General features: G+C 40.8%; 1 protein-coding gene across 1 annotated transcript; it reads left to right on the top strand.

The window, feature by feature from the left end:
* Positions 1-694: 694 nt before the first annotated feature.
* Positions 695-23,352, top strand: vax2 (ventral anterior homeobox 2). The gene is given in 4 exon segments (XM_030753299.1): positions 695-1,759; positions 6,008-6,022; positions 6,025-6,194; positions 20,830-23,352. Coding segments are annotated over 4 exon segments (921 nt in total). The 5' UTR covers positions 695-1,524; the 3' UTR covers positions 21,331-23,352.
* Positions 23,353-26,547: the final 3,195 nt, after the last annotated feature.

The raw sequence follows: 26,547 nt of genomic DNA, 5'->3' as shown, positions 1-26,547 counted from the left end.
AATACATTTAGAAGAGCTCACAGCATGTGAACAAGGCTTTAAGTAAAGGCATCTAAATGCAGCAGTAGGCGTTCTGTTTACCTCCGTTATGTGTCAATGACCGATATGAATATCCAGCATTTAATAGCAGAACATTAATCATGTATTTCTACACGCGGCCCTCGGATATTTTCTGTCACTGTCTGGTGTTATATTGGGATTTTGTATTTGATTAAGAGAGGAAAATCATCCAAATGGGGATATATTTTGAAAGTAATTTAGGCTTTACCTTACTGGGTCAGAACTGTTCATTGTGCATCTGCACTCATTGTTTTCTGGACCGCAGTGAGGAGCTCAGACTTCAGCCGTACAACAAGAAAAAGAGAACAGAAAAAAAAAGTCAGAGCCTGACGCTGATGCTGCGGGAAAACCCGGGCAGCGCTGCTGCTATCGGCTGTTTCCAGAGCGGGATAAGGCGGAAAAAAACAAACAAACAAACAACAACAAAAATAAAGCAAAAAAAAAAAAAACCCGAAAACCATCGTCTCATGTCTCTGTGCCTGATCGCGTTCTGCAGCGCCGCTCATCCTCTGAAAACGTGCCCTGCCAGTTGGACCAATGGGAGCGCGACTCTGTGCGGGCAGGAAATGACGTCTGGTTCCTGCCTCTGTAAAGTGCACCGTGTCACCACAAACGCGATCCATATATCACCATCTCTGTTCCTTTCGTGTGGGCAGGGTGTCTCAGCCAGTCCCGCTGTCCCAGACGTGATGTTGCAGCTATAAAGCAAATTGTCAACAAAGCAACAAGAGTGTTCGAGACTTTGTGAGCAAATGTAACCGTTTCCCCACTTCCCGACATTCCCCTCTAGAAGGGTCTCAACACAGACATTTTTTGTGCGCCTTTCAAAAGCAGGAGACCGCCGACCCCCTCAGCTCACCAGCATCACCACCAACACCATGAAATCAAGGATCCGCAGAGGCAGCCGAGCTGACCGGGACTGAAGTAACAGGCTGCTGCGTTGGACAAACCGGGAGAAACTTTCCTTGTGCACGGTGAACTGTGACCGCTGTGGGTTTCTCTCTCCCTCTCTCTCTCTTTTTCTTCAGCGCCTCCTCTCATTTTATTTCTATGTGGGTGAGCAGTATCTGAGTGGCACCTCCCCGCTCCTCCATAGGTCTTGTTGCCCCCTTGCAGCCTGCACCATGCATTCCTTCTGCACCTCCTATAGTTAGAGGAAAAGATCCCGAGGTCTCTCTCTCTCTCCCTCTCTCCCCCTCCCAGCCGACTCTCTCTTGCCTCGGTTTGGACTCCGGACCGTGCGTCATGCAGCGACACCTGAAGCGCACCCTGGTCCCCTTGCAGGACCACATGGTTCCTTTGTAACTGGATCTATTTTATTTTGGAGGGAGAGGGGGGGCATGCTCTCCTCGTCTCTGGAGAACATTTTCAAAGAGGAGAAGAAAGTAGAAAGAGAAGAGTGAACGGCAGCGACTTAAGGAGGAGGAGATAAAGCTAATCTCAGAGATTGTAACTTACTTGTAGATGTTTGACCAGGCCACGACTATGGGCGATGGGAACCACCGCTGTGGTCCCAACCCACTGTGTCCGGAGAGGATGGAAACAAAGTGTCGCTCCGAGATAGGGAGCCGGTCTCCGGTTCAGAGCTCCACCGACACCCCGGGAACATCAGCTTCAACACCGACTTCCTCCAGCGAAGACGGGCATGACAAACTTTTGGGAGTGGACCCTGACTACTGCCGGAGGATTTTAGTAAGGGGTGAGTGAGCAAAACAAAGAGATCAGTTCTGTGGGTAGAACTGCTTATCAGACTATGAGATTTGTTACATTTTACGCACGAGTATCAAAAATAAATTGACTGTAGTACAATAACAACGCCAATTATAGGCTAACCTCAGACACACAGTATAGGCAGTAACTACATTTAAAATAAAAAGCATACATTTTAGTTTGTGGTCAAAAACTTCCATGAAAATATTAAATATGAGACAAACTATCAAAGTAAAAAAAAAAAAAAAAAAAAAAACCCGCATTTTAGTTTATATAAACTCAAACTTTGAAAGTTAGACCATCAAACACACGCTTGAACTTCTAAACAAAGTATATGACGTGAGCGTGACACATGTGGTGCAGGGAGAACCACAAAAAGCCTCTCCCATGGTAACAGCGGGCGGTGTGTACTTTAACCATAATAGTTTTAAACATCAGGCGGGGATCTTAAATGCACCGAGTTAGTTTTTAAGTTTCAATGAGAACTCAAATCTCTGAGGCAAAGCATCGACTGACACAGGGTGCATCAACTGTGGCCGCTCCTTTGTTCGTGTGAAAGCATGAAAATTTAATTAGTCAAATCAATAATGAAAAACAGGGAAATTTGGCTTCAGTGAGATGATGGCTTTTATTTTCCTAACAGCAGGGATATTTTGTCTTTAAAGCTTTAGTGAGTGCGGATGTTTCAAATCAGAGCTGAGAAGGACGGAGAGCAAAAGAGAGGCTGGAGGTAAAACTTACAATCAGGGGAAATTCACCCCTGGCTGTTTGTGCTGCTGTTTGACAACAAAATCACTAATATATATTTAAAACACACACACACACACACACACACACACACACACACACACACACACACACACACCACACACACACACACACACACACACACACACACACACACACACACTCTGCAGCCGAAGAAGTGTGTGTATGTGTGTGTTTGTTGGCTTGTCAGCAGCTGATTGCCTTTTCTTGCAGCAACATTATGTCATTACACATGTAATAATAAATAATATTTAATTCGGTGTTAAAGTGAGTCCACGCCCTCCTACAGGAGGCAATGAATCTGCGTGACACCGAGAGAGAAAAAACAGGAAGTTAAGATGAAATAAGAAGCCAAAAATGACTCTTAACAAAATAAATAAATAAAAGGAAAATAGCAGTTTTTATTTCTTAAGTTTTGTAAATGATTACTGGTAGTTTTTAGAGTCATGGCAGACATATAAACAATCTATTTAAATTACATACTCTAATAATAATTTAAAAAGACAAAAATATATCATATATGCTTGTTATATATGTGAAAATATCCAAACAGAGTTAAAAGAACATTTTTATATCATTTAAGAAATTTAAGGGCATTTCAATGCAAAGTACCTGCATGGAAATACTTCGAAATTATTTCAACACATAAACATGAAATAACTGTTATAAACTCGTTAAAAAAATTCTTGATTTAGAGTTTATGATTTAGAGGAATATTTTTAAACTGTGAACCATTGTCAGGATTTCCTGCCTAGTTTTTTCCCCCCATAATGCTTTTCAAAAATAAATAAACAGAAAAATAAAATAGTTTGGAGCTTTTCTCCATTCAGAGACAAAATAAGATCAAATTAAATCGGAGTGTTATTTTGGTGGCGATATATTTTGCAGGAGTGTGTAGCTGCTGTGGGCAGACTCACTGTGTCGGCCTATCAGTTTTCAGGTTATAGAAAGCTGGGGATACTTTGGCTGCTGGCTGGTTTGGTTTTACATTTCAGCGTTTAGTCGTGTACTGCCAAGTGTCATGTAAAAAACTGAATATTTAGCTTTAGAGAATACTGGAGTTATTATAATAGCAGGCCTGTGGCACGACGAGAGAGAGGAACGAGGATGGGTGGGAAAAGTGGGTCTATATTAAAGACGATCTGCTTTTTTATGCTCTGAGCTCCTGTAGAAGTGCACCTACCTAAACGGCTTATTAATAAGAGTCCTATATATATATATTTAAATCTTTATCATGGGTATCAGGCATTGTTAGGTGGGTCGTTCGACCGTCAGATTTGTATATAAAATACAGTGTTTATGATTATTTCTGGACATATTGAATCAGTTGTATTTCTATAGAAAGCGACCTGACAGGCAGGTGCTCGTTCTTTGTGAATCATCAGCGCTCGTCACTCCCAGCACTGGAACATGCAGTTCTTATTGTGCTGCAGCAGTTTGATCGCGTCTATCTGAGGAGAAAAAAAAGGTCTGTAGGACAGATCCGTGAGGCCATTTTGGTGGGGATACTATGAGGTTAAACGCCTGTAGGATTTGTTTTTGGAGCTGAGCCTGTGTTTTCCGCTGAGCGACTGAGGTCATCGGGAGGTCAGCAGGTCTGCACACAGCCGCTGGCTTCCCCCCTATGCTTGCAAATATTTGCTCAATTCGAGCTGCTCGAGCAAAGAAATATCTAAACGCTGTGTTCTGTATGATTGCGTTAAGAAGATTTAGCCTCTCTGAAGAGGAGAATCTTTTTTCTTCTAATGGCTGGCTACACGTTAGGCAAAGAAACTTTGTGCGTAAAGGCGGAGAGCTCGTGTTGCAGCAGGGACCTGGGGGCTAACCAAACACTTGGGAAGAGCTGTATGTAGGGCTGGGATTGAAATATGCTTTCAGTACAGATCGATGCGCGTAGGGAAAGTAACTGATGAATTCACTGCGTTTCAAAAACGCATCAAATTGTCAATAAATGCAAAGAAACCCCCAAATCAGTGTTTTACGCAACGATCCTTCTTTTAATTCACCTGCTGTGTTTTACGAGTCACAATGTTTTATTTACATTTTTATGTCCACGTTTTCAAAAAGAGACAACAAGTCCATATAACTGTACAACTAAAAAAAACAACCCCCCCCCAAAAAAACAAAAAAAAAAAACAAACAAAAAGAAGCAACTTTAGTTTTTACGCACACTGTGCGTTTCTCTTACTGTTAGCCATGTCCTGCCCGGAGAAAACACAACGTGCCTTCAGTTCAATCGGTTTGTTTCATATTTAATTCAAAGCTCTTCATATTTTATTTGGATTGCATATTTTATGACCATAAAAACCGTGGACAAAGAGGGGTTCTTTTCTCGCTGGCGCGTCCACTTATTGTGATAAATACGAACAAATATTCGTAGCTACAGTGACAAAAGCCACGAATCCAAGGACTGGACTGTGAGGACACGCAGTCTTTAGAAACTAATTAAGTAAATAAAAATAGAGGTGGTCTTTATCCAGGAAATCTTTATGTTTTGACTCTCCAACCAGCTTTGATTCAGTATATTACATTAAGATTGTTTTCGGTATTTTCAGTCTGGAGGGCACCAAAAGAGCACCAAATGTGCAGTTAAAATATCAAATGGCTTATCAGTAAGGGAAATGATGAACAAAAAAACAAACTGCCCAATAATACTCAAAATCAACATGTGAAAAAAGAAAGAAAGAAAGAAAGAAAGAAAGAAAGAAAGAAAGAAAGAAAGAAACCTGCTCCCGATCTTGCTGGAACCCATGCGCAATAACTAATGTTCTGGGCAGATAACGGTGCGCAGCTCTGGTACTTGGACTCAGAGAGCAGCTCAGATCTCCAGCGAGTTTCTGTGCAGCTGAGTCGCAGTCTTGTAAAACACGTTAATAGGTCTGTTTTACACCCAGTGCAGAAATTAAGCGCTACCGGCATTGTTTTAAAAAAGGAGTTGACCGACACCTCTAACAAATGCTTGCAGTGCCATTAATTTGGCACTGCGTCACGCGGTGAAGAAGGCAGTTTTTGTTGTTGTGTTTTTTTTTAACTTAAGCGTTTAAAGCTAGCATGGCTCTTGCAGTGCGAGCTTAATTTATGTACCTTAATTTTGGGCGTAGGGCAAGTTTAAACCCAACTAATTCAGTTTTTAATGAACATGTAGCACATTGGTGCAATAAAGCAACGTCAAGAAATGGAGTAAAGGCAGTGAATGGGGTTGAATGGTCAGATTAACAGCCCACTAACATAATCATAATTAAAAATATATGCCATTATTTAAAAGTCACCGTACCGAACAGCCAGCACACCGACCTAAACGACTTGTTAATGATAACAGGGCCCTTCTTAAATATTAGGCTGCTCAGTTTGGCTGGTTCTCCACCCTATATGTGATTTCTGAGGTCTGAACTTGCTAGGAAGTGGCTTTTTGTGCGCAGCCGCAGTTCTACACTCACTTTAACCGAACCAACGTTCTCCCTTTGGACAGACGCCAAAGGCACCATCCGGAGATCGTCCTTCCGAAGGGCCTTGACCTGGACCGGCCCAAGCGCACGCGGACCTCCTTCACGGCTGAGCAGCTGTACCGGCTCGAGCTCGAGTTCCAGCGGTGCCAGTACGTAGTGGGGCGCGAGCGCACGGAGCTCGCGAGGCAGCTCAATCTCTCGGAAACACAGGTAAGGGCCAAACAAAATAAAATAAAAGGATTTATAAATATTTCGAAAATAACTAGCCGAGGCAAAATTTTTTCCAACGTTGCACTTAGCTACTAAGCTTGTAGCCGGTTCCTAGTCAACACATTTATTTTATGAGATACTTTAATAATATCGGAGCCCGTTTAAACACTTGGTTAGCTCAATGAGGTGGTTTCGATTAGCGACAGCCAGATGTTTTCTTAATTATGTGACTACAGGTGCGCGCAGAAGCTTTAATTGGCTCCTCAGCCAATCAGAAGCGATGAGCCGTCCGGCCCAGAATCATTTTCCACCGAAATTGCTACGTTTATGGCCATATTCCAGATTAAAAACAAAACAAAACTTTACAGCACAGGCTCATGTATTCATCTTTTAAATACCTAATGCATAAAAAGTAACAGAATCATCCATAAAGACACCACATGGATTCATTTGAAGCTAATACAGGCCTGAAGGCTGCAGGCCTAACGCAGGCCAAGTATGACCGCATGTTTTCACAGTTAGAGGCTCCAAAAGTATCCACCAGCGGTCCATTCTGAAACTTTTAAAATGTGTCTGCCTACATTTAGGTATATATAAGCGTTTTCTGATTCACGAATACCAAACCACAGCCTCACACTGCATGAGTCAACACCTCTGTGACATATTCGCCATTATCAGTAGCTCATTACATGTTTGGGGATGTAGGCATAAATTGTACATAATCTGCTTGAGTGTAAGAATAGAAGTGCGCTCATGTGTGTTTTTTATTTTATTATTTTTTTTACTTTTAATTCTCAGCAAACACAAAACGTTACTATTCAAATGTAAATACATAGCTGTAAATGCATGTTTATTTAGCTGCACACTAATTAAAAACCACAAAATCAAAGTTGAGTATCCAGTCCAGCAAACAAGAACTTACAGGAATTTGTGTGTGTGTGTGTGTGTGTGTGTGTGTGTGTGTGTGTGTGTGTGTGTGTGTGTGTGTGTGTGTGTGTGTGTGTGTGTGTGTGTGTGTGTTTTTGTAACGCAAAAATAGCCCGTGACACTTCATGGCACTTATGCCTGAACCCAGCACCCTTCATTCATATCTGTCCAACCTCATGGGTCAAAGCAATATGGAGCTATGCAGCAGCAGCAGCAGCAGCAGCAGCAGCAGAGCATCTTTATTTCTTTTCTTCTACAAATAAGAATGCTTTCAGAGAACTGCCCCTAAATGACAAATTATAATTGGATAAACTGGTTGTTGAAGGGCAACCTGGCTATCATGGCCCATATTAAAAAAGGTAAAGTAAAGTAAAGCTTTAACTTATATCCTCTGTAACTTCACTTGTATGTTAAAAGTTAATAGCACGTGAATTGGACTACTGTCTAAATGTATGTTTTTTCATGTGTAAATGCCTTTAGCAGCATGTGTGTCTTTAAAAACTTGCAGACCAACTCGTGTCTCATCGTAACAGCCGAATCAAATGCTGTGCTGGCCCTTGAGGGCTGTGTCGTAAGCAAATGGGTGACCAGTTAAAGGAGCTTTCTGTAGCCTATATTTATGTAAAAAGAACGCTGGTGTTAGTGACGAGTGTTACATGAAAAACCTGTGGGGAAAAAAACAGAAAATCTACTATTGTAAAGGTAAAGGTAGGATCAAGCTTTATTTTAAGTAAGCAGATACACGATTTACCAAAGCCTTCTGCGCAATTCAGACCAAAGCATCACTTGTGTGAAAACACTTGTTGCTACTGAACGCATCATTTTTGCGCATCTTTCTCACTGCGCCTGCGAAACAGTCCAGCTCTGAAGTACATATAGCGACAAAATACAAATAAAGGTAGCGGGATGGAGGTGTGTGCGCGCGCACGTGTGTGTGTGCGCGCGCTTGGTTTGGGGAACACAGAGCAGCCACTGTGTCCCTCATTAGTGCTGACTCTAGGGGTGTTAATAGGAGGGCTTCAGCTTCATGCTGCTGAGGATTGGTTGAATGAAACCGTCTGAAAAACCGTCTGGCCTTCAAGTGAGAAAAAAAAAATGAAAAGAGCCTCTTTGGTGTAAAATATTAAACCCATGGAGTCGAAATTTCTTAATGCTATGGGCTATTGAGGCAGCTTTAAGCGTGATCGAAAGGCTTTTAGTTGGCAGTAGAGGCGTTTTCTTCCTCATTATTATCCCCCTTTTTATCGGTGGCGGTTCCATGTTTTAGGCAAATGCGTCTTCAAGGCTAATCGCGCACAAATCACAAAGGGAAGATGGGAGCTCTTAGAAGTTTTAGGCCCCTTTAAAGAAGCTGTTTGGACCGTTTTTCTGGCTTTCAGGTGACTTATGGTGTTTGTTGATGTTTTGAGTTCTCAAGTAATATGTTTTATGATTCAATTAAAGAGCACTATCTATCTATCTATCTATCTATCTATCTATCTATCTATCTATCTATCTATCTATCTATCTATCTATCTATCTATCTATCTATCTATCTATCTATCTATCTATCGTGTCTGTTGGAAGACGAAAACCTTTGTCACCACTGAGCTGGTCTGGGAGTTGGCAAACCATGCAGTTCGCTTTAGTTGAAAGCAGCAGAAGGCCTCATGACTGGAAACACTCTAGAATAAGCTCTGTGGTTTGATTTTGTTTTGAGCACAACACTCCTTATACAATGGGGGAAACGACCGACTTTCAGATTACGATTAAATTCGTCAATTCAAATCAAAAATATGAAGAAAATCTGCGGATTTATCTGCAACTCGTTCGTACTTTTTCAGTGCCTGATTTGTGCCAAATTATTTTCTGTCATTAGATTATTCTAAATGAAAAGAAAATAACCCAATCAAGTCTCGCTTTTACTTTAAAGGAACGTTTACAAACAGTAATATGAGAGGTGGGGTAGATGATTGTTTTTTTTTTTTTTAACAGTGTTTGGGGATTTAATCTCTGACCCATGCTGTACCTACAGGTATTGCTCATTTATTGAAGCTGATCATAAAGAGCAGACATACACAAATGCGCGAAAAATTAACAAGGGGAGTCACGTCTTTATCAACCAAATCCTATAAAAAATATAGAAGATAAATGAATAAGAAGTAATGATCTGAGCAGTGATAAGTGTCTGATTATTACAAATTATTACTCTCACGTGTTCCAAGCTTAAACACCGTTGCCAAAACTAAAATTAAACTTTAAACTTTCCGCTTTTTAAACCGTGACCTCCAAATGTAATTCTAGCGAGTTTGGCCCGAGTTAAAGTCATAAAAAAGGATATTTTTAGTTTGAAAGTCTACAGTGCACATTTTCTTTCTCCCGTGCAAAGTTTTAAAACAAAAAGATAGCACATAATTACAACAAAAGGATAATATGAAAATAGATAAATAAAAGCCCCAAATCTGGGTGGAGCTAATTCTTACCGAGCTTCACCTGTGAAAGAAATCGATCACAGAGTGCTTGCTCCGACTTTATATCTTGAAAAAAAAAAAAAAAAATCGCGTGAATCTTTAAGGCTTTACATTTATTAAAGGCTTTTATTTTGATAGCGCGGATTTCACTTTCTTTTACCGCATTAAAAAAGTGCAAAGAACGGAGGTAAAAACAGGTGTTCTTCAGTTCAAGTTATTTTTATTCTGACTGAAACGTTTCAAAGACACCGGATAATTCAACCTCACCAAAATATTTGAGTCCACGCGTGAACAAAGCAGGCATAAATAGGCGTACTTATGTCTCCCACTCTGCTGTAACGCGTTACTCTGTTATCTGTTACCAGCTCAGAGCTCTCCCTTCATCCCGGCAGGTGGCTCCCCGCTACAGGGCAACACAGCAGGAAGGGCACGCACACACACACGCACACACATACTGTACACATACACACGCACACACACACACACACACCACACACACACACACACACACACACACACACACACACACACACACACACACACACACACACATACAGAAAGCCTGAACTAAACACGAAGGCTCCTCCATTTCAGTTTCATGGTCAGTTTCTGCTTGGATCATAGAGGACTGATGGGTGTTTATAGAAGTTTCAGGTGTGTTCCTGCATGTGGAGGAAAAAAACAAAAACGAACAGCCCCTTTGTGTGTTCTTTAAATGTCTTCTCCGGCTTGACTGTTGTGTTTACCCTGCAGCTGAACTACAAGTTGCCTTTATATCAGCCTTTTGTTGTCGAAATCTGTGGATTTAATGGTTGCTGTGCTGTGGAGTAATCCTGCAGCAAATGGGAGAGAATTCAGGAATAAGATCATGTTTTATATATATTTTATAGCTGACTGAACAGTGCACATTTGGGCAAATGTTTGCACCCCTTTTTGTCTTGTTGGTTTGAATACACAACAAATAAACATTTAAATTTAATGACTGATTGATTATATGATATCTGTGCATGGTTAGTGCCTATAATAACTATTAGTTTTTAATATTTAGCTGTCAGAAATGTAAAAAAAATAATTCAGTTCATGAAAAACTCTTTGAGGAAAAGTGTATTTTGGAGGCCTTGGTAGATATGTTTTGTAGCCACACACAACACCTCCCTTAATATGTGAGGTTTAGATCCAAAAATGTGAGAACGGATGATTGAATGTTAATTTCTTACGTTGTTCTTCACCTGGTGAAAACAATCTAAGACTGTAATGTCTCCTGTATCTTTTCTTTACCCGCACGAGTCACACTAAAACCTTGTTCCATCAGCCTCCACAGCTTTAACCACTTTAAAATGCAGATGCTGGCGTATGAGAAGCTTTATGTATGTAAATTAAGGCTGTCAGATGTTTCATGGCTAAAAGAATTTGTGAGTAGCATTTTATTGTGAAACAAATATAACTGTTGTGTCTTTTGCACTACAGTATGTTGTGTGTTAAGTTGTTTATTATGTGGGACACATTTGATTTCATGTTAACGCTGCAGGATGAGAGCAGGTGGAGCTCACACTCAGTTTAGTTCATTTGCAGAGCTTTGAAACGGCTCTTAAATGTCCCTTGTTTTTAACTCCACACAACTCCTTCAGTTTGTTTTGGTTTGTTTTCCCAGGCAAGTGTGCAGAAAAATGATTTGCATGTGTTTTCTGGCCTCTATGGCTGTCAGATTCTGTCCCTGCTGGCCGCCAAACACTCTCTAAAAGAGGCACATTTTAGAGTGAAAAAGTGCAAAGCCACCTGTATGGTGTTTTGGGTATGTCCAACCGGGAGGAGACACTGCAATCGACCCAGGACATGTTGTACAGAGAGTATTCCTCTTGGGAGGTTTGGGAATGCCTCTGTATCCGCCTGGTAGAGCTGGAGGTGGTGGCCGGGGAGAGGAGTGTGCTGCTCCAGTGACCTGAACCCGGATAAGTGGTAGAAGATGGGTGGATGGATGGACAGATGGAAGGAAGTATACAGCCAGTGTTAAAGTGAACCTCTCAGATGTAGCTGCAGGTGTACAAGTCACCCAAAATCAGCATCACGCTTTTTTTGCCCTGTCTGATGTCTTTTCTGTCAGATGGACAGTTTCATGATGCCAAACAACCTGGAATGCACTTTAGTACCTGTAAAACCTTCAAATTATGCTTTTGGTTGCTTCACTTGTGGCTTACTGTACCACAGAGGGGTTAGAGGTCAGAGCTGACTCCAGAGCAGCTCATGTGGAGCTCACACCTTTAATGTGTCTTTTTAAGCTGCTGTGCAAGGCTTCTCTTAACAGCTTGTAAAGTGGTTTATAAATAAAATGTATTAATGAATTAATAATTATTATGCTGAGCACTATAGGAGGGTGAAAAAGAGACAGACAGGCGCTGTGTGAACCTTTGTGACTGCTTATGAAACCGATGTTCCACCCACTTGTGGAACTGCTCTCGAGAAGCATCTAAAAGTGTTTTTGTGTAAGATTATTTAAAGATGGTGTCACTGTTTTATTGTATTAGAGATGATTTAGCCCACTGGTGTGAAGAGAAAGCTGAAGAAAAAACATCCAGGTTTCTTACTTAAAGACCTACAAGTCTCCTCTGTTTGATACCACGTGGAGAAAGTGATTTCATGAACATGCCGATGGATCCCTGAAATACATGTAACTGTGTTCCTCTGAAGGGTGACGATAAAGGAGACAAGATGACGAGCTGTGTTTCTGTGTGTGTCTGCTTGCAGTGAATGTCCTTGTTGTGTTTATTGTTCTTCATGACGGCCCAGACAGATGGCGTCTGGTCGTTCGTCTGGAGCGTAGAGGGCCCGGCCATTACGTATAGTTTTGCAGATGTAGCAGAGAGGCGGCTGCACAGTGCGGGGATTGTCCAAACACTCAGAGCAGAGAAAGAGATAGGAAGGGAGGCTGTCAGACAGACAGACAGACAGAGAGATGGACACTTGCTGCCTTTGTGCTTTCAGCTTAAATGTTTGGACTTGGTGCTGGAAAGAAACAAACTCTTTCCTCTTCGCTCTGCAGTGACCTAAAACTAGAGCGTCGTCTTTAAAATAGGAACTTTGTCCAACTCAGTGATGGTCAGGAAGAAACCTGTGAAGCTCTGATTATCTAATCAACTGATTAGATAATCAGAACATAACAGCAATTAATTCTTAGCCGCCTTTGTCCCTAATCACTCTCATAGATTGATTTGACTTGCTTCATCAGTTTCTGGCAGAGTGAAGAGTGTGTGAAGCCGAGCAGAGTGTAATTTTCCAAACATATGGAGCAACCTGTAATCCTTCAACATATGTGGAAATAGGAAATCAGCAGGATTGGATACAAGAGGTTTGCACTTCATGCACACGCACGCACGCACGCACGCACGCGTGCACACACTCGCACACACAGAGCGCCTCAAGTCTGACCCCAAGTTGCCAGACAATCAGCAGGGTCAAAGGTCGCGTATGTGGCCTTTTTTGTTACATTTTCAGTTTGACAATTGCAATGACGTCTCTGATTGGAAAGGGAATGCTGAATGCTGGGAATGCCCTCACACAATAAGCAGTCAGATAAATGCAGTAAATGTGGAGGAGGAGCAAATTAAATTCAATGAAATTAATTAGAAGATAATGAATCCAGTCTAATATGGACAAGTATCTAAAATGTGAATTTAACTATAGTATTTTAGTCGTATAGATGACTTTATCATGCTTGCATTTGTGGTCATTTAAAAACTCTAAGTCTCTTGAACAGGAAAGCCACTGAGCAGAGGTGAGGAGAGACGCCTGTGCAGTAGGTGATGCATGCACAGACATCAAATCTAAGAATAAGAGAGAGTCGTGCTTTAATGCACCTTTCTTTTGCCAGCTGTGATTTCCTAAAAAGATGGGAAAAAAATAAGAACTGTCAGAGATTTTGGGCAAAGACAAGACCATGTGCTGAAGGTGATGGGAAATTCAAGTGACTGCGGGGTGACATGCACAAAAAGTCATGGACCACATCCAAACACCTGCTGACTTTTTTTGGCAAATGCATGCAGTGTATCTCTAATGTTACAGCACGCGCAGGGAGGAGGTAATGGCTTAGGCGGAGACCGGTCATTGGACAGAGGCGAGGAAGGAGGGGCAGAGAGGGAGGGAGGCAGCTAGAGAGAGAGAGAACAAGGTGAGCCTCATAACAGTCTCACGTGCTTTTGTGCTAAGGAGGATTAGGCAGCCACATCTATCAGCGATTCTATAAAACCTCTGGGTGAACCTGGACCTGCCTGGAGGTTTGCAGGTCAGCTGAAATGTGTTGATGATAACAGTTTTGGGGGGGTGGGGTTGGGGGTAGTGTGATAGGAGATGATGTCAGGCAGGTGAAAATTATTTGTAGTGTGGAACTGAGGTGATTTATTTTAAAACTATATGCCTTGTTTCTTTCTTTTTCTTGTTTTTTTGGAATGAACCAAACATCCACGAATGTGTTTAAATCTGGTGCATTTAGCCACGATTGGGCTGATCCTGAGCTTCCCCGTGCAACACATTTTGAAACTCAACAAAAATTAGCCACAAGAAGCAGATGTAGAAATACTGAAATACCCAGAAACAATAAAGAGGTCATGTCCTCTGCTATGTGTACAGAAAAACTTTATTTTATTATTTTATTATAATGACTTTATTTATTTTGTGCACCTTTTAAAAATGCCTCATTAAGCGCTTTGAAAGACGAGCAAAAAGCAGGACGCTCAGCAGGTAAATTAAAACAGAAATTCAAACACTGGGCAAAAAAAAAAGCAAAATGTCAACATTAAAAATAAATATCATTTAAAGAATAAAAACTATAATAACAGTGGAGACAATAAACAAGACAATGGAAAATAAATGGTGACAATACACTAACAAATGTTTCTAAAAATGTGCTTTCAGAGGTGATTTAAAGGAAGTCCTCGACAGTGCAAAGCTCCTCTCCTTAGGCAGATCGCACAGAGCTGAGGGACCCTGATGGAGAAGCATTACCACTCTCAGATTTAAGCCTTGAGTTGGGAACAGCCTGCTGATAGAAGGCTGCAGCTACATTTCAGCAGCGGTTTAAAAGTAAAATGTACAGGGAGCCAGTGGAGAGAGGCAAGGGTGATGCCATCTGCTAAAACAAGGCGGTTGCGCGTGCATTTAAGGACAAACGTTCCACAGGGCTTCACAATAAAAGCATGTAAATGATTTATAAAAAATGAGCAAATATAATTTTAAACGGACAGTTAATTTTAGGTTTAGATGCAAAGGAATAAACATGACTGGTCATCTTTGTGAAAACGTACTTTTTAAACTATTTCTGAGAAGGTAACATTAGTCAGTTATTAAATGAAAAATTTAATGCAATTTTCCCCAAACAGTAGCACTGTCACAATAGTTTAATTAAGATCATCCTATCTGTGAATAATAGGTGCTGGTTTCACTAATATAAGTGGGAGAGCTGTCGGTAAAAGCCTGATGTGTTGATCCTTCACACACAGTTGTTCCTGCCCATTAGCTTGTTGCAGTTCTCCAATAATGGCTGCTACACACACACTACAGCTGAGTAGCCAGTGGTCCATTACATTACATACAGTCGAGTATCCACTGGAGCATTACATATGGTTCAATGGCCCCTGGTGTGCCTGGTACAATCTCCATGGAAAAGTGTTTTCATTGTGTGTTTGTCACATGCCTGGGATCAGGGGATCTGAACAGGGTCACAGTGGGAGCAACAAGCTGATGGAGGGGTCATGGAAAGTACAAAAAAGTCACCAAATGTTCCTCTTCAACACTTTTCTGTCATCCTAGATTTCACTTTGCATTATCAACATTATGTACCCATTATATAGCCAGAGAGTGCTGCTTGGATGTTTTAGTTAATGCTTCCCGTCTTTGTGGCTTAGGCAGTTCAGTTTTGATTCATTGTGGTGACACAGGAGGGTCAAGTGCATAGAACAACATGGTCAAAACACAATATAAATACATTGGAGAAATATGGAGAATTATAAATGCATCTAAACAAAAATAAATCTTTTCTTTAATCCAGTGACCTCCAGTTGTCCACCTCTAACACTGTGTTACTTCAGGGTGCAGCAGAGCTTTTACACCCACTTTATCTGTACACTGGGTCTTGATCTGGCTTAACCATTTTTACTGCTAACCCAGTTTGCCTTCATTGCTGTTTGCAGCTGCCTAGAACCACGTTGCAAACCTCTGACCTGTGCCTGCCCGGTCTGTGTATCCATGCATGGCACCCTTGATCATCTCTCCCTGAATTTGAACTTAGCCCACCCCCATCATTTTCATTTTTTATCCTACCCCATACATTGTAATTTGTTGTTCACTGCTGCCTATTTTTTTCCGACCATCATTTGATAGTAAACAGACAGGAAACAGGCAGAGGAAATGCGGCAAATGGTCTGACGTACTGGGTACTAAGCTAGAGACTCACTGGTTGAGGCACATATGCTTAAGGGACATTCATCCTAACCATTCAGCTATTAATTGACTATAATTTTGCTAAAATGTTTTTTTTCCCCTACAACATAATAATAGACAAACTGACATATTTCCACATGTACACACACACACACACACACACACACAAAAGCCTGCCTCTGTAAATATCAGCTGACTTCTGAATATTCTGCTGCCCTCTTGACCAGTTCTCTCTTAGAAATGATATTTTAATCTCAATGAGACTTTTGCCTGGTTAAATAAAGGATAAATATAATAAAAATTAATGTAGGAATTTAAGTAGACTATTTTTTAGATTAACTTAAAACCATAACTCCAAAAAGCTGTAATTAATAGTAATAATAACAATAGTTGTGGCATTAAAATATTATTTAGTAAATTACTGTCTTATTTAAGCATATATGTGTGTATTTGTGAGCCATTGTAACAATCAGAAAGTTTCGGTCTGAGTGCACAAACAGCGTAAGAAAGAGTTTATTCTTTAATAGCAGCTCTTCTTCATCATTGTTGGCATGTGAAGAGGAGTCACCCTTTTTTTTTTTTTGTGATGCACTGTTATTCCATGATGTAGTGATTAAGGATGTCTGAGCTGAAAACGCAGTGAGACGATTAGTTAATAAGCTGAATTTGTTGTAAATATGACCTCGTGCAGCGCTCAGTCCTAACCTCTTCACCCTTGCTCCACCCATGCCCCCTGTAGTGGATCAGGGCGTGGTGCAGAGGTGGAGCCTGCCTGCCTGGGACAAATGCAGGTCACACCCGATCCAGATCTCCCTCGGTAATCTCTGCCCCCGCACTGAACCCTGGATCCCATTAAAAAAGGATTTGCATCCAATAGTGTAGATGTACCAAAGGCAGCTTTGCTTTCTTCTCTCATCATTTTCTCTCTGTAAAACATCGGAGCCCCCCCCCGTATTATTTATTTATTTATTTTTTTCCAGCAGTGGATAGGAGGACACTGATGCGAACAGGAGCCTGAGCCACACCCACATCGCGGGGATAAGGGAAAGGGATTGGTAGGGAGTTTCATCCATAGTGAGAGCCTTTAACTGGATATTTGGCAGGAGCATGAAGATACAGAGAGAGGTCTTAGAGCGTCAGTGTGTGAGCTAGCGAGGAGTAAATCTGGACTAAGAGGAGGGACACAGATCATTTCTGATGCTTTTCCCACCCTCCTGTTGTCCCTCCCCTCATCTCCCCTCTTATCTCCATCTCTGCCGCCCCTCCCCCCTGCACCTCTTTCGGGTCTTTGCAGTAAGATCTGCTTGCGTCAGTATTTCTATTTGAGCTGTGGGATTCTTTCGATCCTCTCCGATCTCATTATTTGTGTCGCGGTCAGTAGCTGGAACTATGATCTCACTCAAACTAGTAGCTGTCACACTGACACTGTTTTTGACACCAACCAGACCGATAATCTGAATAAGAACAGCTTTAGCTTATTATATTACTGGATTGCTACAATGTTTTAGAAGATGTAAGTTAACTGATGCCAGTTATACAAAAATTACTTTGTTGGCTGTTGACAAGAGTCTAGAAGAACCGCAGAGTGCTTGGGAGGGATCAAAATGTGTACTTAGGAACCATCAAAGTGTCCTTGGACACTTAATTAGGTCCCTGAATATTCTATAATCTCACAGAGATCAGGATTAGATGAGCACGTATGGAAGCGTCTGGGGGCACGGGACACATGTCTGGGGATCTGGTTTGGCCAGATCTGCGTTTTTATACAATGATCAGCAGATGGAAAAGGAAATCTTACCCTGGATATCTGCTGGTTATGGAAGTACAGTGTTTGCCAAAAAAAAAAATTCAAGTCAAAAGAGCCTCTATTGACTTGAAAACTGGAGTTCATGAGCAGTAAAGATTTGGGATTCAGGAAAACAATTTCCAGACATTTCTGTTTCCAGCTGCTGATTGTTTAATTTTTATTTGCTCTTTTTAAAAAACGTATCCATATTTATAGTCACAGGGATAGTCATCAAAAGATTTTGCTGCAACCACAGAAACACTGGCAGTTGCCCCTGAGGCTAAGTCATCCAGATCGAGTCCCTCAGCACACAGCTGCTGTGCCGTGTCTTCACAGCTTTCCCTTGTCTTAATTTGGACTCTATGGTTTCTGCTAAAACTCAACAGAAACCCCAGGTCACGACGACTCCCCATTTTTCTTACTTGCAGCTGGAAATCTTTCAGCAGCAATGAGGCCAACCATTCACTGACCTGGAAACATTATGTTTAAGTCATTGTTGCCTTCAGTTGGTGATATGCAATAGACAGCTGGGAGGCCACAACAAGGAGGCCAGTTCAAACTGGGGAAACCCAGGTCACAAGGAAATTTTATTCAAGTATAAAACTTAGTGGCAGTTTGACTTTCAGTGGTTTTCAGCTTCAAATAATTGCACATATCTATTTGAAAATCATATAAAACAATTAAAAGTGCACAGAGTAAATGCACAAACAGCTTGAGCAGCATCTGTAATGTTGCTGTGTTCTTCCAGTACACTTCAATCAGAAAAAACGTTCTCTGAGAGGAAAAAAAAGCATATAATCAGGATGATATTCATCTACATGAGCCATCATTTAGCTCCAAAACGCACTCTCCTCTGGCTTTATCTGCATGACAGGTTTGCCTTTTTTAAAAGGTTCAATTTGTCATTCCTATTCAAACAAACAAACAAACAAACGAACATCTGTAACTTAAGATCAGACCAAAAATGTTCAGAGAATCTGAAATCAAATCAACTCAAAGTCAAAATGGTGTGTTAAGCCTGAAAGTTCCTATAAGGTCCTCTAACAGAGCGATGGGTCATGTGACAGACTTCCCTGTGAATGTTGCCTTTGTTTCTTTCTATGTGTCATTTTGCTGTTGTGCAATCAACACACTCTTATGAAACTTTTTTTTTTTTTTTAAATCATGATCTACAGATCCATTGCAGGCTTATGCAGTCCTGTTACAGGAATCCCCTCTCACCAGGGATTAGATTACTGGATTTCTACAAAAGTCTGTTGTGTAATGTTGGATTCATTTACACCATATGGATGTGAGTGGAAAAGAAGTGAAACAAAGCCGCTCGCCTCGACATTTACTTCTATCTTTTAATTGCTCTGCATGATTAACAAACATGAATTAATAACACAAATCTAGAGTGTGGCGCAAATCTCTGGGGAGATGGATCTCTTCAACAAAATGAACTAATCAGAAGGTAGGACGATAACTACAGGTGAGGGAACGCAGCCTTTAAAAAATAAGTTGCTAGTAAAAAGTTGTAAGTTCCAGCTGAAAGACAAGATGCTCAGTCACACTGGCTCTTTGTGTTTGCATCCTTTTTTTCAGATTATTATTGAGTTAATTCAGAGCATAAGCTTGAGATTAATCATTCAGCGAGTTGTCTAATTGAAAATATGTAGCTGTGCTTAAAATATTTAAAAAAGAAAATTGTTGCTACTATATTACTGTTTCTATTACTGTTTCACTTTTTATAGCACAAATGGGGCATTGTTGCAGCTTTAGCATTTAGACTGTTAAACTAAATCACATTTGATACCTCAGTTGAGAACAGAGTTGTTTTTGCTTCGTAGCTTTCATTATATTTATTTTTGTTCATTTTTGTATTTTTTAATTCAGGTAGTTTCCAGGGTGGATTTTCTAGTTTCTGCTTTGTTTTATTGTTTTAAAAGTATTACTTTCTTTTTTGTGTAATGAGAACGGCTTTTATTATGGGCAAAATGTAATAAGTACAAAACAGCACACAACACACACACACAGTCAAGTAGAGATCCCAGCCTCAGTAACAACCACACACTCCAAGACTCTTCTAAAGCCTTTCCCTCACATTTTAATTTTATTTCAGTTAGTTTTGTAACTACAAAATATTGTTCCACTTATTCTTTTTTTTTAACATTTATTTTCCTTACAGCTACCTTTTTTTTTAATTTTAAACTTTTAACCGAGTTTTAATGGAAAACAGAGTAAAATAACTCAAAAGAAAAAATGTTACAAAAGACTTGAATGAATCAACCTTAATCTGAGTGCAGTTGCAGTTCTTCATGCCACAGAAACTTCCTTTTGCCAACAAGCCAAGAACTCATTGGAAATGCTGGATTATTACATTTCTCCTTTCAGTGCCACAGTGATCCTGCAGAGAAACACGGAGCTGGCTGGATCTCGGTCAGGATGCGATTCATTTTTCATGTGTGTGACTCCTTGCAGAGGTGTCTCTCTATGAGCTGTGACCCTGTGACCCCTCTTTTCCCTCCAATCAACCTCCCTTTACCCAATCCCAAGTTTTCCCCATACTACACATTAAAGCTGCGCTCCATTAATTAAATATGGTGAACAAGGACGGGCAGAGTTCACTGAGCTTTTGCTGTTTTGCTGCAGTTAACATGATGACTCGTTTGGTGGAAGTGCATCAGAGTGAATGCATGTTTGATGACAGCTATGGGAGTGTTTTGTTCTTTAAATTTCAAATGTTTGATATTAAAGTATTCCTGTTTGTTCTAGAAGGAGTTATATGGGTGTGACTGGTTTACTGTTGCAGTGTACCCAGGGTCAACTTTTAACTTTAACTTTTGTCATGTAGTATAAAGATGTGGGATAATATCAGGAAGTGAATAACACAGTGTGTTATAATTTTCTGCTTTGAAGAAGAAGAGGTGGAATAAAATCTGTTTTTTCATTGAAACCTTTATTTTTGCTTGTGTTGAGCAGTTATTCTTTGCAAAAGTCTGCAAAGTTGTCTCACTGCTTTCACCAACTCCACCCCTGACAAAGCGTGTGCTTTTTCTCACAGGTGAAGGTGTGGTTCCAAAACCGCCGAACCAAACAGAAGAAGGACACCACCAAGGATTCAGACAAGCGCTCCTCCTCCACATCTGAGTCTTTGGCCACCTGCAACATCCTGCGCCTCCTGGAGCAGGGACGCCTCCTGTCAGGGCCTGCTCCACCACCACCTAACTCTCTCCTGGGGCCTCCATCTCATCCAGCAAATGGCTCCCTGCTGAGCAGCCCAGGTGGAGGCTCCTCCACCTCTCCAGGGATCAGCAGCAGCACTCCTCCCAGCTCCCTACCAGGGGGGACATTCGGGCTTTCTCTGCCCTCGCTGGGAGGCACCCCGCCCTCACCACGGCTGGGTGTCCCACCACCTCACCCCCTCTGCTTCTCCATGCCGCTGCTGGGGAGCGCTCACCATGAACTGTCGTCCTCCTATGGCTGTGGCTCTTCAGCTTTTGAGCCGTACATGCGCCTGGACAGGAAGGAGGCAGATCTGGGTGGGAAGAAGACAGTTTCTTAAGTATTATGTCCCCTTTTCAGGGACGACAGGGGAGCAGGGCTCGTCTTTGTAAGAGTTTTTCTCCTCAGTTTCTCTCCCTGCCACCTGTTTGACTCTTGAGTGGCTGCAGACAGGCAAAGAAAGCACCCCGCTTCATAGAAATGTGAAAAAAAGGAAGTTGCTTTCTTACAGCACCATTTTGTGCCACGGCACTGTTTGGCACACTGACACAAAATGGTGAAAAGGACTTGATGTGGTAGAAAGTGATGATTTCACTCTCCCACGTAAAAAAACAAAACAAAACCAACTAAGTTGTGAATTTTGAAGAAAAAAAAAAAAAAGCCCTGTGTGTATGTTGCGTGAACCCCGACAGGCAGATGTTTTTATCACCACTCTCTTTGCAGTGGTTTTAAGTGACTCTTCACTTTTTGTCCAGTGAGTGTGTGTGTGTGATTTTTCTCTCTATACAGGCCTTCATTTACTGTTCAGGATTAAAAAAAAAAAACAATGAGAAGAGAAGAGTGGTATTTCAAAGAGAGCTTTATGTACACATTTCTATTCCTGTACATGTGGCCATGTTTGATTTTAGTTGATGTGCTATCACAATAATAATAATAAGAAAAAAAAAAAAGAACTGTAGCATTTATTATCAGTCTGTTTGGTGTCCAGCTGTAGTTTTTGTAAATGTTTATTTGGTTGTGTTTGTGTATGAAACATAATGTGGTAGGATCTGGACAAATGGTGCAAAAATCACATATCTAGATCTAAGAGTTTAACATGAAAGGAAAGCTGAGTAGTTACGTGAAAAGGCTGGTTAGTGTTTGTGGATCAAGCTTCGGACGTGCCGCACGCGCACCCTTCAATCGGTAAAGTAAGACAAGGTCTCAGTTTTTCTTTGCAAACTCGTCTACAAGACACTCACAGTGAGAAAAACTTTAGACACGTAGAATCAGCACCGACTCTCAGTGCAGAGATCTCTGCAGCTTGTTTAGCACGGCGGTCGAACCTTAAGCTGCATCTCCGTCCTTAAATTGCCGTAATTAATAATAATTTGTTAAATGTCTTTCATCACTTTTTAAGTTAAAAAAAAACCAAACCAAAACAAAACACACAAACAAAACAAACAAACAAACAAAAAAGACTATTTCTGGTTCCAGCTTTTCAAATGAGATGATTTACTACTTTTATTTTATATGACAGCAGCACACAATATAATTTTGTAACCTTTCATGTGCTAAAAGATGAACTGAGCAAACATTTGTTGGATTGATTGACAGTGAAAATAGTTTTGGCTCTTGTTTGGATTTAAAAAACAGATGAATGAGCAGATTTTTGGTACCGGAAACTTCCTGGTTTTTGTTGGAGTTCTGTTGAGCAGGGTTTGGTTGCGTGGAAGTAAGTAGTCCATTTGGGGGGTGAAAGGAGGGTTTTGTCTGCAGAATGTTGACACTGTTGGCTATCTGCCGATGATTACTTAGCTTTTAATGTGCTTCTTTAAATTTATCTGCAATGACCAGTGGATGAAACAGGAAGTCTTAACTTTGATATGTACTGGAACCCCCCCCCCAAACTGCCCATTGGTCTCAGAGGTTCTGCTGAATAGCAGATGGACTCACAGACAGTCGTAGGATTTGCTGCTTTATAACCCCCAGTTTCATTTTTCTTTTTTTTTCAGGTTTGTTCATTTCATTATTTCTTTTTAATATTACAACAACATGAAAGCTACCTAAGTACTTTTTTACTGGGCCAACACATCCATAATCTTAATCTCCTTTAACATTTTTAGGATGCAGTGAGCTGCAGAGTTACATGAGTAAATGTGAGGCTGTTTATTTTTTCTTTGACTCTCCTGTTACATTTTACCTCAGCCTGCCTGTGTTTGCCCCTCAGTGATGGAAAAAACACTTTCTGTTTTTATGGTGTATATACATTAACCCCCCCCCTTACACACACACACACACACACTCACTTTTAAAGTTAAAACTGACTCCCAGGACTCAGTTTATTCTTAGGAAGGTGATTTTCAGAATTAAACCCAGAAAAATAAATCCTCAGCTATCCCCCCCCCCCCCCCCCCCCCCCCCCCCCACACACACACACACACACACACACACACAATAACCTGCAGTTTTCTTTCAGCTGCATTCTTTAATTGATTGACTTGATGCTAAATTGACCTCTGTGCATTAGAACTGAGAGAACGCTTGTTCGATTCATTGAGGGCTGAGAGAAGGAAGGAACTGGATGAATGACCTGTTTTATTTTTCACTTCCCCATGAGATGCCATTTGTCCAGGTTTCCTTGTTGCCCAAAGCAAATCAGAATCACCCGCGAGAACCTGCAATTCGAAGCAGTTTGCCCTCAATTTGTGCGTGTCAGATGAGTTATTGCCCCCTTTTCACTCCCGTCTCCTGTCTGTTTTCCCATGTGTCTATTCATTTCTAAATTTCACCTCACTGCGAGTTTTATTTCCTGGTCTCTTTCTCTTACACTAACTAAAGATGGCCTGACATGTATTAGGAAAAAAATGGACACTGCCATGACATCAATTTAAAAAAATGCACTTATAAGTAAAGGCCGGGCTGCGTTTAAAACAGCTGAGCATGTTTCTGGCTGCAGATACATTTCTTGCAGAGTGCTGTGGAAAGGTTCTGACCTTCAGCTCACCGGCCTTTTTGCACCCGTGTACCAGCAGCTGGTAGCTGGTGATTTGTTGTTGTTGCTGTGTTCAGAGCCCAGCAGCGCTGCAAAAAAAACCTGCCCATTATCTACCCGTGGGTCTTTGCAGCGGTGCACCTGTGATGTTGTTCAACACTGTATTATTTTCTATAAGCACTATTCATAATTCACACGCTCTGGTATCAAATATTGAGCAGAGAGATGGAGCTGAGAGGTCAGGAGGCTTGCTTCTCATGTAAGGCTGATGTAGTCTTTTCATTTATTTGTCCTTACTCGCAGCCAGGTTCTTTCATTCCTCTGCTGTGTCCCTGCTCCTCTTTCTTTCTTTTCCTTTTTTTTGGGGATTTTTTTTTGTTTCTATTGTTTTGCATTAAGCCGCACAAAACAGAGCATACAGAAACTCTTAATTTGCAAAATTTGTTCATTTTTCATCTAATGTGAGATGGCAGAAAATGTTCAGTGGCTCCATAGTTCCCTCAACTTTCAGCCGCTGACTGCTTTCTGCAGTCACTGTATTGTGTACTCAGCTCATTAGATGCAGGCTGCAGGTTGAGGATGACAGTCAGAGAGGTGAGATGACCCTTCCTCGTCCAGGCAGGGGGAAAGATTGTAAAGCTTTGCATGAGTTAAACAAAGCCTTTTTTTTGTTAGTTTCTTTTTCTCATTCCAGCTCAAGTGTGGAAGCGTTTGTTGTGTGTGACATCTTGCACTTGCTTAAGTGACACCACCATTTCAGGAACATTGCGAGCCTCCTCGCAGCCCTCGTCCAATGAGATTGTGTGAAAGTGTTCCTTTATTTTGAAGATAACAAACCGATTCAGCTTTGTTTACTTTTTGGTTATGCACAGCCGAGTTTCTGCAAAGGCCCTAACTTCTTTTCTCTGAGCAGTACTTAATGTCAAGCTAATGGCACCAGCTACTTCTTATGATGAACAAACTCTATGTACATAGATATAAATTTATATATAAATATATATAAATGGGTCTTTGCACAAGTTATCTTCATGTCTGCTCCGTGTGATTTTAACAGGAAAAACAAAAATGTGAAAGAAAGTTCAGAAAAAAAAGACTTTATATATGCTTTACAATTCTTTGTCTCATTAACATTTTGCACTTATTTAAAGAGGCTTACTTTCTGTTTCTGGGCTGGCAGAGCTGTTTTCACGCTCTGCCAAGATATTGTACAATATGTATATGTATTTTTATTCATATGCATATAAATATATGTCTATGTAATTTGCCTCCTGTGTTGTGTTTTATTTTTCATTCTCTAAAATGCCTCACGGCCAAACATCCAACCTTAAAGAGTGAATATTAAAAATAAATAAATAAATAAATACAAAATTAATCAGTGGGGGGGAAAAAAACTTGCTCACAATTTGCTGTGAGTGATAATATTTGTAATCCAGAGTCCTTGCAGAGGAATATGACTAACATCAGCCCCTTCTATCCACTCTGAGCAGTTTGAAAGTGCCTTAGCTTGCTTACAGCTTTATTAAAAACCTTGGTCTCTCTCCGTCCGCTTGGCAAATCAAAGCAGTGGATGGTTCATTTTTTTTTTCAGGTCTTTCTCTGGAGGTGCTGCCTTTTAAATTCCTTACTCTCTAATTATGTTTTGGTTTGGATGGTGGCACACAAAGACTGAATTGGTGTGTCCTTGGGACATTAATTGGATGAGAATATACTTCATGAAATGTTAAAATGACTCATGTGATTCTACCTGTAGGAAATAATAATCTGATGTTTTTAATTGCAAAAAGAAGCATTATATTAGAGAAGGTCAAATTAGTGGAAGAATGGGAAGACTGCTGGTGACGGGTTCTAAAGTGATCAGTCTGTTTTCCCCAAACAAACTTCAGATTTAAATATAATATAACACAAAGAGGAGAGCTCGTGTAAACATGTTCTAATAACAAGCCCTCACGATCAGCATATATGAATAAATGAGACAGCAAAAGTACCTATTTATAAAATAGTTCAATCACTGTGTAAAATTTGGCTCATAAGTGTTATTTTATCCCCTTTTCTATCCACAATAATCGGCCTTGCAGGTATTTTTCCCCCCACCTGTAACCCATTTTTACTTCCTAATGAAAAAAAAAAGATCTTTCTGTTGTGACAAATGACCGTGATTGGCTTGTCCAATTTAAAGACACTGAACATGTTTGGTCCTCACAGAGGGCCGTCTGATTTTCACCAAGATTGTTGTGAATCCTTTGTGATGCAGCACCTACCGCCGGGTCACATGGACACAGACATGCCACATGAATCACGTTTTTATTATTTCTTACCAAAAGTCTTCCAAATTACATGTCAGTGTGAAGAATTCTGTGCAATGAAAGAACAAGTTGTAACTCTTTCAAAGCTGTGAAGGTAAAATACCGCATATATCCTCCTGTAAGCCCAGACTTTGGTGAGGGGCACCTTTCCAAACAGGGACAATTGATCTGTGGGGTGCCAATTATAGTGATTGGCACCTTTATTTGAGTGAGGGAGAAGCGAGAGGGCCAGCAGAAAGAAGACCAGATGGGTGGGCTGTTTTAGAGAGGGGTTGGGGGC

The sequence above is a fragment of the Archocentrus centrarchus genome, chromosome 18, assembly GCF_007364275.1.
Source record: "Archocentrus centrarchus isolate MPI-CPG fArcCen1 chromosome 18, fArcCen1, whole genome shotgun sequence".
Taxonomy (NCBI): domain Eukaryota; kingdom Metazoa; phylum Chordata; class Actinopteri; order Cichliformes; family Cichlidae; genus Archocentrus; species Archocentrus centrarchus.
Note: the sequence above shows the minus strand (reverse complement) of the source record. Positions and strands in the feature narration are given on the sequence as shown.